This window comes from Pocillopora verrucosa, chromosome 9 (genome assembly GCF_036669915.1).
Source record: "Pocillopora verrucosa isolate sample1 chromosome 9, ASM3666991v2, whole genome shotgun sequence".
Classification (NCBI taxonomy): Eukaryota; Metazoa; Cnidaria; class Anthozoa; order Scleractinia; family Pocilloporidae; genus Pocillopora; species Pocillopora verrucosa.
The window spans coordinates 19975363-19988961 of record NC_089320.1 but is presented as its reverse complement, the minus strand read 5'-3'; the positions used below and the strand labels follow the sequence as shown (position 1 = coordinate 19988961).

Sequence of the window (13599 nt, the reverse complement as noted above, 5' to 3'; positions counted from 1 at the left end):
GCGCAAAACTACAATGCTTCAATCACGCTTTGCACGCGTGCATGTCGGTCAACATCGCACTGTTACCCTCTGACGTCAAAGATTTTGCCATTTTCCTCGGTCAGCGACTTTTGACAGGGAGGCAGTTTCACTGTTGAAGGTCATGTGACCCCGATGAGAGCGTGTGCTATTCGGGGAACTGAATAAACCAGCTAGGTAACAGTGAGAAGGCAGGCAGGTGTACGATTTCGAAAAAAAATGCGTGGTTGAGAGTCTTTTTGGTGCCTTTGGATTTAATTATGGAAAAAGTAGCTCGATTTCAAGTAAAAGTTGGCTAAGGTTGCTCGCCTGATTATAGGCGGGAATTCGGCACTTGGCGCAAATGGTAAATTTTGTCTTTAAGGTTGTACCGTATCACTAGTAACAGACCTAAATTAGACAGGTGAATTGGCATCATTTGATAACAATTGTGTATAACTAGTTGACTCAAGTACATTCGCTGGAGTCTTCACTAAAAGTAATCATACTTACAGAAAAGGGGCTGTACAAACGCAGTTTGGAGGATACGGTACTCTGATTCGTGAGTGCAGTTGAAATACGTCTTTAATTTGATTTTATTGCTTACAATTCTCGAAATAATTTGGATTCTGGTTCAAAAGTTGTAGCTTTGAGATATCAGGGGCTGGATCTGAAGATTCAAAGTTCACATGTCGAAGACGCTATTATTCACTGAATTTATTGATTACATTACGAGAGCAGAAGTTTCGGTTCTAATCATCCCTGCAGTATTTGTATCACCATAATAATGCCTTCGTTATTAACAAACTGCTGGCCGCACTTCACAAAGTAAAACAGCATGAAACGTAGCAGCACACAGATGGTGATGGGGAACGAAAATTCAAGCAACGGTATCCTTCCTTTCCAGACAAAAACCAAAACATCTTTTAATAATATCTACAGTATGTACAAGATTTCATAAATTTACACAACGTTTTTCATCTAGTATGCAAACTATTTACAAATCCACCATCGATCACGATTACATATAATGAAATAACCCACAAAGCTAACTCCTTTCTTATAAGATCAAAAGAAAAATTACCCCTGACAACCAAAGGCCTCATTATACTTCAACTGACCCAAGCTCAGCAGATGAAATTTGAAAGATGTTGCTCTCCTTATGAGAGGGCTAAAGGAGAACAAACCTGTACACTGAAGTGTTCGAAGTGAAAAATATTTTCAACACTTAACTCACTAACGTTTCCAACTACTATCGCATATACTATAACGAACCATAGAACGCTAGTTCAGAAAAGCTCTCTGCTCTTGTTACGAAGTAGGGCTAACGTAAAATGTTTCGAAAGAAACTTGCGATAATTTCCACCACAGTTAAACAGACTGAAAAGGAACAGTAATTGTTTCTTTTCTTTTCAAAAAAAAGTAATATCTCACATTGGATAAACTTTAAACCCATTTGCTGCATTGAGGTGACAAACATAGCCCAATATATATCTATTCCCGGAAAAAAAGTAAGAGTAACCAACTCGACAACAATCAGATGAGTTGCGTGACAGTCTGGTGATCAGCACAGCACGTCACATAATTCAATCGTCACTCAAATCAGAGTCGGTTTCGTCATCTTGAGTCCGCTGACCTGTAACGTGTAAAGGAAACATATCGTAATCACATGTCTGTTCGTGATGCACGACAAGATCGTCTGGGATTTCAGTTCCACTCCAAAAACTTCCTAACTGGTTAAGAAAAATAATTATTGACGTGATAGTCCTCATCAGTGGAATCTTATCAATCATGTGACTCGCCGCAATATTTGTGTTTATAAAATAACTAAGATAGTACGCACGCTTTCATAGGTCGATAGATGTGATGGAACTGCGTCTAGGATTTGCATTATTTTCCTGAATTCTTTTAAGTGCCCTAGATGAGACTATTTAAAACCTGAGAATGTCTTATTGTATTGCTTAACCGCTTAACTCCCAAGATCAGCTTGTCAATTCTCCCCTCTAGCAGCTACACATTTCCTTGTAAGTTAGTTATGAGGACTTGATGTTAGATCAAGATAACAGCCTGTACCCGATGAATTTGAGTGTTCTCATGACCTCTTTGCTGGATTGTGCATGGATATTTTTAGGAGAAGTTACTTGTTAATCACTTCTGGGAGTTAAGGGTTGAGTAGAAACAGAAGAGAACGCGTCCAGCAATTCTTCGCCTGCAAGCACGCCCTCATTTTTAGCGCTTTGGCACGACTGTTTTCGTCGCCCACGGAAACGAATGAGGCTTCGAGTAACACGACCTGGCAAGAGGTTTGCAAGGGATAGAGCACTGATCATTTTGAGTGCCAGACCCTCGGTAAACTTCTTCCTGACTCGCCTCAAATCTTCCCTTCCCTAGGGCGGAGATACACACGTCCTGCTGCGCTAATAATGACGAGAGCCTGCTCGCAAGCTGACGAATTCTAGCCTTAATGACCTACCAAACCTGGCATGATTCAGAGAGGCCAGCATACGTATCATGAAAGAGGCCGGTACTGTTATGGTATCTCTACTCTCCTCCAACATTTTCTCGTTACGACCAATTATCTACAAAGAGAACAAAATTTATAGCAATTATACAGAAGGCAGGACTCCACTGGATACGTTCTTCATCGTTGTCTAAAGGCAAGAAAAAATCGCACACAAACCTCATCCTTGTCTTTAGGTTCCATGGGTTCCTTGGCAGAAGGCGTCCAAAGTTTTATATCATAATCAATTCCACTTGATGCCAGAACTGTTGAAATGAATGTGGAGTTAATTGTCCTAAAACCTCAATTTGTTTTGTCTCTATTGTTTTGTTTTTCACTCCATTCACAAAGATGGCAGAATTTCTTTTCATGGATAAAAACAATACCTAGAGATACAATTTGTAATTAGGCAGTGGCATTTCCTCTAGGTTGCTCTGCATCCACTGTTTTCCAGTTCGAAATCAGAATTTGGAGCGTCGCCTTTCGTAGAGAGAGCAAATCTAAAGAACCCGAAGGAAAATCCTTGAAAAAGAACGAGAACCTGTTTCAAAATCAGCCCAGGTCCTAGACTGTAATCAGGCTCTAATTAGCGCCACAGCACGAGCGGCGAATCCCGCGTGCTTCACCGCTCTTTTCGCAGCGTTATTTATAGCTTGCGCTTAACATAGACAGAGAAGCGTTCTCTCGCCACCGAGCCACTTCTGCTTCCCTATATATCTTCACAGAAAACTCCGGATTCAATTTGCGCAAGATGTTTTAATTTTTATGGCTACTACCTCCTATGGAGGAGAAGCCATAACTTTGTTTGAAATATGAAGCCCTGATAATCGTCCGCAACTGCTAAATCTATAATTACATCACCTTTTTCTATTTTGCCGCTGAAGTAAGCTTATCATACAAATTATTACAAATTCTTATCTGATGTAGAAGGCACGAAAGGATGTACAAGACATGTTGACCAGTGTAACAGATGGCTTACTTGGGTCATATGGGTGCGGCTGAACACAGTTGACCACGTGTTTATCACCCTGAAGAATCATCACCAACTCGGCACTGTATTTTTCCCAGATGAAGATTCGACCACAATCACTTCCACTAAGAACGTAGTCATCGCCCCAAAAATTAGCCTCTTTGATCTACAGAGTGTAAGCAAGCAAAATTAAGATTCCGTTTTATCCCTCAAAGTAATTCGAACAATTCCGGTTCGGTCTTCCAAATAAATCACTTCCTAATTTTCGTGAGTGAGAAACGCGATAGACTAACATTCAGTACAGCGCACTACACTTTAGATCGAGATATCTTCACTGAAGAGCAGGTCGAGTCATTGTGTTAGCACAGCGGTCAAATGAGTGCACATATGCGAACGTTGTATAAGCGAGGTGGCGCGTTTTCAGGCTGTCAGAGCCAAGTTGCCTTTCTGAGCTGAAGTTGTGTCCAGGAATCTTCCTATGCGCTCATCGGGAGGCTTGCGCAAGCTTAAGACCTTGATGTTTAATTTAATTTCAATTCAGGTTAAAAGAGACATTGTGTAAGGTACACTAACCATTGTTCGTGCATTACGATGGCCCTTGTAGACTCGTGTCATTTCTGGAATCCAAAGATCCTTTCCTTCACACTCCGTACTTGACTTTGCCTTCTTATGAAGTCTATAAACGCGCTGAATTCGAGTAGCCGCTGAGGTGTGTTCCGGAAGAGCAACGCCTTCATCGCCACTTACGCCTGGATTTCGTTCGTCTCTTGGTTCCTCTTGAGACGTTGGATCCGCGTGCGTACGGCTTGGGCGGGTGGTTTCTTGCGTAGCTGGTGAAGAACTGTCTTTACTTTTCGTTTTTACTAAAGTGTTCGAATGTGAGTCTTTTACTTTTGACTGGTCCATTTGTTGAGATAATCGATGGCTACTTGGCACATTCTCTGTGTCTTTACTTTCGATTGCTATCGTTGAGGTTTCGCTTGCTCCTGTATTATTTTCAGCGGCGGCTGCCATAGTATCATTGACATAGGTTGTCGATTCAGTAGTTCTAGGAACACTTTCAAATTCCTTTTCACAGTGAGGAATAAGCTCGACAGATTTGGTGCTAGAAACGTTTAATCTCTCCTGGCCAGTTCTGTTGGCATCATCTAAACTCGCCGCTGATTCTGACTCCATTTCCACAGAAGCTCCGCCTGATTCACCTACCCTCACTCCCTTTCTACTTTGGGGCACCTCGGAATTCCGCTCACGACTCCAACGCCACCTCGGTTCCTCTCCAAACAAACCCGAAGCTCCGCTTGACTCTGATGAGCTACTAGACATATAAGATGGCGGCGACGAAGACATCGACGAAGATGATGTTGTAGATGACACCGACGTCGAGCGCGACGATGATGTTCGGGCTCTGTGACGCTGTCCGGCGCGAAACGATTCTTCAAGCCAGCGTGCAAACATATCGGACATACGCTGCATCAGGGAGTTTTCTGGGGAAGGGTGTTCACTTTCAGGCCTGGCATTGGGACCTGTATCTGACCAATCTCCTCGCAGGCGCAGACGTTTCAGTGGTGGTACATTCCGATGACCGTTGCTACCGTTGGAGTATCCACCCTCCAGGTCATCGTCGTGTGTAGAGCGAAGCTGTTTACTTCCGCGTAAGGTAAATAGGTAGACATAATCAGCACAGTAACTCACAAGGAGTTCACTACCATCAGGGCTAGAAAAGGAAGAGCATAGAAGTTTAACACGCGCCTGGAGACATGTAAAGTTGGTGTGCAGTGTATTCCCCTAAACAAGAGTCATAAATATTTTTCCAAGTTATTTATTGAGACTTAATTGCTTATCAATGCTCCAAAGCTTTTCATGCAAGGTCCATAGAGGAAACATCTGCTTAATTGTACAAAGTAAAACCTTTGAAAGTTGACAATTGGTGTAAACGAAGTGTATAGACGGTCAGCCATTTTCGTATTTCATCTTTTCTTGGCCTCCTCTGAAATATCTATGAATTATTTAAAGAGAAAGAGATCTAAAACCTCGTTTGATTTTTCACAACAAGCTGGAACATATGGCCTCATATAATTCGAAATACTGACAAGATGAATATTATAGACCAAGAAAATTCGTGAAAGTAATTTGTAATCATACACTTGAATTTTTGCTAAGTTGTATTTACTTTAAAATCACTGCTGTGCATTAGGGTTCGATATACTATTAGAGAGTAATGCGTGACTCACGCATGAATCAGACCAAGTGCCTTACACATTTGATACATATGGATAATCACGTGACTGCGGTCAAGGGTGTGCTAACAAATAAAATACAGAGTATCTAGTAACTAAGGTATTTATCCAAACACAGGAACAGACAGTACAATCACAACATTTTTCAGCAAACTTGATTAGCTGATAAACAATTTTCACACCTGTAATGAAGTGAAGTGACGCGACATGTTCTACCATTGAGTGAATCTGGTCTAAACTGACAGAACATTCCATTCATCTTGTTGGTGCTGCTACTGCTCAGTGCACGTCTATCAAACACTCGTACAGTGCTGTCTTCACAGCCAACACCCAGATGATACGGCATGATGGGATTCAGATTGATGGATGTGATTGCTTTACCGCAGTCTATCAGAATGTCCTGTGTTAGGACAAGAGAAAAATATGAGGGGCTCCTTCAACACAATAGTAAAAAAAATCAGTGACTCCACATGAAAATTGTACTGAAACCCTTAAATCTAACCATAACCAATTCCATAATTCTAGGGCAACCAAGGTGTAGGTTTATACAAGTCTAACTGATTTAAAAATATTAAAATATAAAATGAACATGAAAATAGTGTAATAGGCAGGCAGGAGGCAGGCTACTTGGCTATAGACAAAGTGCAGCAGGGGAGTTGAGTTTGGGGCAACCAAGAACAAATCCAGCGAGTAACAGGGTTGGAGGACTTGAACACAGGATCACCAGATTACAAGCTTGGGGCCCAAACCACTCAACCACACACCACACTGTAATCCACATCTCCATTTTCAGTTTTATCTCAAATCAAAATTCCATTTCTCTTTGTTTCATGCTCTTTTTCTCACATAACAAGAAAAGGCAATTGGAAATTTTAAACCACTTCACAAAATAAATGAAATCCAGGGTTCAGTTGTATGAGGAGTGGATAATGCTATCAAACGGATAAATTGCTATCTGGCAGATGAGTGATTGCAGAATGTATGGCGTTGTCCACCGTATAGTGATTTATCCACTGGATAGCAATATCCAACCTTTGAACGACTGAGGCAAGACGTTTTGGAGCCTTGATTGTGTCTAAAATCCCTTATTTGACATAACTCACGAGAAATATTTCAAGATCCAAGAGCTAAAAAAATCTTTCAGTTTTGTTTTTTTTAGCAGAGCAAGTTTTTTACACCAAATCTAATCTACAAAATAAAGCAAATTAAACCACATAATAGACCTGTGTTTGGTGTTTTTGGTGAATTTCTAGAAATCTTGGATAATTTTTGTCCTGATTTGATGAGCATTTAACTACAAATACTTCATTAATTTTGAGGAAATGGAATATAGTGGATGATAAATTTTAGGCTTGCTAACTAAATGTGAAAGAGTAAGATGTTGCATCATCTTCTCAAGAGCATGACAGAATCCAAAAGGTTTTGATTCAATTCTCTCAGGTGGACTTAGCATTTTTTCTCTGTACCATGCTCACTACAAGACAACAAAACAACTTTCTCAAAAAATGTCATTTTTACTGAATAAAGTTAATGAGGAACACATTCAGTTGATCTTAAATACAATACAAGTGGAAAATTTTCATGGTGATAAGTTTCTGTAACCTAACAAACCTCTTTACAATCTCGGCATAAACATTTTGTCTTGGTTCGCAGGTCAAACAGTCTGACTGTGCCATCTTCCCCACAGCTAAGGAAGGTGTTAGGGTCCCCAGGAGTTGTAATTACCTAGCACAAAAACAATCACATGACTGAGATGATTTAGAAGCACAGTGTGCTTTATCAAATATCATACAGTACCCTGCAACTCATAAGCTGGCCCCTCCCCACCCTCCCTGGTTATAGGACCATCTGAGTGTAAACAAAAAAATGTATAATGGTAAAAGGACTGAGCGGAGTCCAATTTGGTCTGTAATCATACGAGTGATTACAGAATTGGACAACACAAAGTCTTGTTACCTATTAATCATAACCATTAAAATTTCCAAATAAACAAATACATCTTGAACAAATAATTTATCTCTAGTGGAGACAATATCTCGAGTTTAATGTTCCTCACTTTTAAAATTTATGGAATTGAAAATTCCAAAGTTTTTCTTTAAATAAGTGGTTGTTGCCATGGTTATTGTGATCAATTCTGTGATTGGTGGATTTTGTTGAGTGGACTTAGTATGATTGGCTGCTTCAATTGTCTGATTACAGGTGTCCAATTACAGACAACTGCCCAATTACACTGTCCAATTACAACTGTACAGAATGATTAGTGAAAAATGAGGCTGAAAATGCTCCATCACATTTGAGGAAATGTAATGGTTATGATTAATCCAATTATAAGCCCACCTCTAGCATTCCTTATTTTAAGAGATACGAACTCTGTACTACTTCAGATGGAAAATTCTAAAAGTTTTGTGGAACAACTTTATTATTTCTTTTTAATTATCAAAGATTAATTCTAAGGAAAAGTCTTAATTTCCATTTTGTTATGTTCCAGTTTTTTTTCATGTTGTAGGTTTTTAATTCTGTTTCAAACATATTGAAATGAATTTGATTTATTATCACATTTTCATGCTTAGTTAAAAACCATTAAATGCAAAAGCTAATTTAATAAAAGCACTTCTATAACTTGTTTCAAAGTCCTTTTTCAACAAATGTATTCTGGTGATAAGCCTACTGGGATATACATAATTCATAGTTATAGACAAAATTGAGCTTGCAGCACTGTATACCATACCTCATATGTAGTTCCTGCATGACAATTAAACTGAAACTGTCCATGGCCTGTTTCTCTATTGAGATCTGTAAAGTGAATCATGCCATCTCCAGCACAGGACACTATCTGTTGGTGCACACAACATGTATATACATTAAAACAAGCTTTTTATGTTTTGATAATATTATTTGCTTGATCAAAGGCCTCAGAAGCTTTATATCAGGTATGTCTTTATAAATAGACTAGTTGTCCTTTGTTTAATTTAACCCTTTGATTCCTAAGAGTGACTAGCATCTAATTTCTAACAACAATATCACCCCTGAATCAAACATTAAGGCAACAAGAATAAAGGAAATGATCACTAACTAAAGAAGCTCTTGATATTAAACAAATTCTCCTTGTCAGCAACTTAGGAAATGTGTAGAGAACAGTATAGAGAAATGCATACTGATGTTAGGGCATAAAGGGTTAAAGCTTTTGTGCTTCAGTGAGGGCTTTCAGTCTGATCGATGTCACATTAGCTTCATTTCATAGTTGATAGTGGCACTCAACTAGTTCCTGGGAGGCACAGGTTAGAATCTCATCACAGTGCTCCAAGTTTTAATCACCATGGCGGGTGAAAAATAAATTTGGTGGCTAGAATTTTGACAAAAGTGGCCACATGGTGAACCAACAGATTTGAAAAGAAAGGCAAGCACAATTTTTTAATGGCAACCATTTCACAATGGAAAGTTGCCATATGGCAACTTTTTGAAAAATTGAGCTTGGAGCCTTGTGTCAAAGCCTGTAAATTTTCAGACTTCTTGTATGAAATTGCTACAAGGATCGTTCCTCTACTTGATGTTCAACCAAAGTTCAAATGAAGTTTATGTCATTAAAAATTGTGTTCAAATTCTTCCTTGGGGAAAGAAAAACCCTCTAAAATTTCCCTCACTCCTGAAGTGTGGTTTTGTACATTGTAGCTCTTTTGGGAGTAGTGCCGACTAATAACTGTGAGGTAGGGGTTTAAATCCTGTCAAGGCCGGAGTTTTTTCAGGCTTTCTTTCTGCAATTGCAAAAAATTATAGCAGACCTGCAAGGACCATAGCTTTTATTGACTTCAATTGGCAGCTCAAATAAAATTTATTTCATCAAAAATTATGATAAGATATTATCACATAAGGCTGAACAACATGAGGATGTAGATAATATCAAAAGAGTTTCAAACACAGAACTGAATTTGTCAACCCAAGAACACTCACCCATTTATCTCCTGAACCAGGCAGAAATTTGGCACTGAAAATATTGGCTCTATGACCAGATCTGATGGAATGCAGCAACTGAAAAGAAGATATTGTTATACATATCAACACTGCACATAAATAAATGGAGGAGGGAAAAGAATATTTCTGACCAAACTTTTATTACAAGGTAATCTTGGTACAAGGGTTTCATACTATCAACTTGTCCACTTCTTCCCAGAATTAATAAAAAAAGAGTGCATTAAAACAAGTCCATTTTACAGTAGCATATTTTAACAAGATACAAAAGTGTAGGGTAAATCACAAGACTAGCTGCCCAATCCCTACTGGGAAGACCTTCCAATCCTCATCATCATTTTGACCTTTATTATGACAAGGGCTACACTACATGTAATTAACAATAACTGTTAACCCTTAAATCCCCAAAAGTGATTACGTGTAACTTCTCCCTTTAATATTCATACAATATTCAGCAAACAAGTTATGAGAATACTCAAACCTAACAGATAGAAGTTTTACCTTGATGTAACACCACATTCTCCTAACATATTTACAAGGAAATGTGTAGCAGCTAGAGAGGAGAATTGACATTTAGATCTTGGGAGTTTAAAGGGTTAACCTCTAACAATTGTCCCATGTTTTCTCAGTGGAAAGTCTAAAAGATAAATACTATTCAAGATTTAAAAAAAAAATTCCTATTACACATGCCAATGAGATTATGACATTAAGTTGTACAATTAACCTTTCTTTTTGTTGGCTGGTAAATGTTAAGACGGCAATCATCAGCTCCAGAGAGAAGATAGCTGCCACTCTCATTCCAAGCTATACTGTTAACCTAAAGAAATTAGACAAAATGGTATTATCACAAGAGAAACTAAGGGGCTTGAAATTTATCACTATGTTAGACAGCTGTGGACCAGAAACATTTACATTTCAATGGAACGTGTTTCTATGGAATTCTCTCAAGGAAAGCTCCAATTTGGTAGAGACTCCAAAACCAAAATTTTCTTGTTAAATGTAAACCGAGGGGAATTCTTGTCAAAACCCACCAGTGGCAAAACTAACCCAAGACTAAAACTAAAGGAAAATGTTCTAGCCTAGTCTATTTGGACCTGGTTAGAAAACTACTGTGAACCCTTTTACTTCTAAGAGTGACTAGCATCCTCTTTCTCCTTACATTTTCACTGCTAAAACAAACATTAACGAAATGAGAATAAAGGAAGTGATCATGAATTAATTACAAAAGCTCTTGTTAAACAAATTCTCCCTTTCAGTACCATAGCAAATGTATAGCAAGCAGTATGGAGAATGTGAGTACTGATACTAGGGTGTAAAGGGTAATTGAGGGAGGAACAGGGGGAGGGGAGGGTAAGGTAAGGGTGTATATAACTAGATGCCCTTTTAGTGTAATATATGCTTTTTCTTTTCCTTTTCTTTTAGAAAAGGAATCATTTTTATCCTGAGACACAACATAACACTGACTCAAAACTTACACAGCCTTCATGCCCCGTCAAAGCTGTTTCTTTCTGCAAGCACTGCAGCAGATATTTACTTCCTATCCAGGAAATGAGCAAAAATAGCGATTAATTAATTAACAGTATTTTATCCAGAAATCTATCCGAAGAAAAGATTTTCTATCACTTTCATAACTGATATCAGTAAATACACATGATAATTTTTGAACAGAGTGGTAGACAAAAAAGAAAAAAAAAAAGTTTTCGGTGGGAAGCAAAACTGAAACCGTGCAGATGATTTTCAATTATTATTTTATCGATATTTTTCTTTCTTAAATTGGGCAAAGCTCATGGACAATAAAAAATATCCTTGGCTACATACAGCTGAGAGATCAATAGATCTATAAAATGTAAGCTTAAAATGTCTCCATCGCTCCATCAAAACAAAATCTGAAACTAATATTTTGAACACACCTCTCGCTCTTTTCATCAACATGCCCGGCGGTAAGTTACCATAAACCCTCCGTTGTAAATTGTGATGCAGAGTTGTTCTATTCTGCATGTTTCAGACGTTAATGGGAAACAGAAATTTATAAACACGACAACAGCGGGCCTAAATGGGTGACAGTCAAAATATCGCCATCTTGGATTTGGTGACCTTTAACAGCTTGTGCGCATGTGTCTGGGCCCTTTTCCAGCTGTTATGCGCCCGCGATTGCATTATGTTGCTAAGAGGTTCGTGGCCAGTTTCACGCTTCTTTTATCATGACACGAAGTAAGTTAAGCTTCAGAGATTAGGTTCAAGTCATCGCGAGTTGAGGAAAAAAACTTATGCATGTCAGTGATGGATCCCGATCCGAAGGCACATGGGAGGGGGTGGGGGGGGGGGGGGGAGGGGGCTTCAAACCTTCGAGTTTCTTGGTATTTGTCTGACACCAATTTCTTGCAATGATACGTTAGCCAATTAACAGGCTGAAACACGCTTCAGAGTGAAACACACCTAAATATATTCTACATGTCTTGGTTGTACCTTTGCTTTTTCTTAGCATCGTCTGGGGTTTTCGTAAACAAACACAGAAATACACAGGTCCAAAACGTATGTAACGCGTAATGAGAATAGAAGTTATACCGTCTCCTTACATTGGTTCTTAAAAGACTCGAGGCATCTTCGTTTTTGAAGTAATACCTACATCTTGTGAAAGCCACCCCCGGTGAAGGGGTACTCGTGAAGAGGCTTCCCGGCTCCTTTGGCATGACGGGAGTCCTCTCTAGGGTTGCAGTCCTCCTCCTAGAAATAGATGGATATCTGTGCGGAACAGCCCAACGGGCTTTGGTTTTGCGGGTCCCTACCCTCCCCCCTACGACGTAAATTTTGTTTTGGTGCATTTTGTCGTCGTTTTTTCACAGTTCAACTCGAACTTTTGCGCAAGATCTAACTCAGGGTCTAACCCAATTGCAAACTCATGATCAGGACTCGAGATTATCCGAGAAGAACCTTGATTAAGTTTCTCAAGTAACACAATGATCAACGGAGGTGAGCTGCGCGCGATGCAATTAGTTGCAGAGAAGAAGCCTGAGTCAAGCCTGGATGGTTTCTTCACGAAATTTGCACGCTCTGCCCCTGTTCTTTTTCTTTTTCTTTTTTTAGGCGGATCTTTTCAACGTACGCAATTGTCGGCGCCGGTATGCATCCGCTTGCTGACGAGAGCGACTCGCTTGAAAAGAAAACAACTTTTATCTCTAGATTTGTGTAACGCTTAAGCACGCACTATTTTCCACTCTTTGTTGAATTAAGGGTAAACAATCATGCGCAAAAAAAGAGCGGACAAAATTATCCTGCATTACCGATTTTTTTTACGGTCTGATGCACTTTATTAACCACTTCACTACGATAATAATTAATAATTGCGATAAATATCAATGATTGTACGTGCTATTGATAACAAAAATTTGGGAGAGGCTGCATGTTTGGAAACTTGAGGTAACTTGCCCGTCTGCGATCATATTTTTTAACGCTATTATGAATTGCTTTTTGGCGGCAAAAGAAGGTTATGCTCAGTCCTTCCAAAATAAAGTATCTTTTGACGTAACCGTTATAGTAGATGGCACTGAAATTCGCCTCAAAGGGCTTGGCACGTTAATAATAATAAACAATTGCGGTCTATAGTTTCCATTTACAGTTTACTTTGCGCCAAAAGCTCCCGCCTAAAAATAACTGGAACTACAAAACATGAACTTTCTTCAAATGTATGTTTCTAAGTGACTTGAAAGTAATACGACAAAACGTGGCAGAAATAGCGTTTCTCGTCAACTGACTGAGGATTAAGATAAACTACATCATTCAATGACCTAAGCTAACAGTTTGGCTGAGATTTTGTCCGCTTGATTGATTTTCCTTGCATGAATTAACAGAGTTTACATACATTTTCTGTTTGGCTACGCGAGTTGTTCATAATTCGTTCCATTCCAAATTTACCAACAAATTGCATAAGC

General features: G+C 39.0%; 1 protein-coding gene across 1 annotated transcript; it reads right to left on the bottom strand.

Annotated features, from left to right (window-relative positions):
* Nucleotides 1–897: 897 nt before the first annotated feature.
* On the bottom strand, nt 898–11754 carry LOC131793671 (DDB1- and CUL4-associated factor 6-like). Its single transcript, XM_059111120.2, has 12 exons — nt 11581–11754; nt 11146–11207; nt 10395–10487; nt 9653–9730; nt 8433–8537; nt 7316–7429; nt 5887–6104; nt 4041–5181; nt 3477–3633; nt 2678–2763; nt 2471–2576; nt 898–1633 (listed from the first exon to the last, which is right to left on the bottom strand). Exons 1-12 carry the CDS (start codon nt 11666–11668, stop codon nt 1584–1586), a joined length of 2298 nt encoding a protein of 765 aa, XP_058967103.2. The 5' UTR covers nt 11669–11754; the 3' UTR covers nt 898–1583.
* Between the last annotated feature and the right edge of the window lie 1845 nt (nt 11755–13599).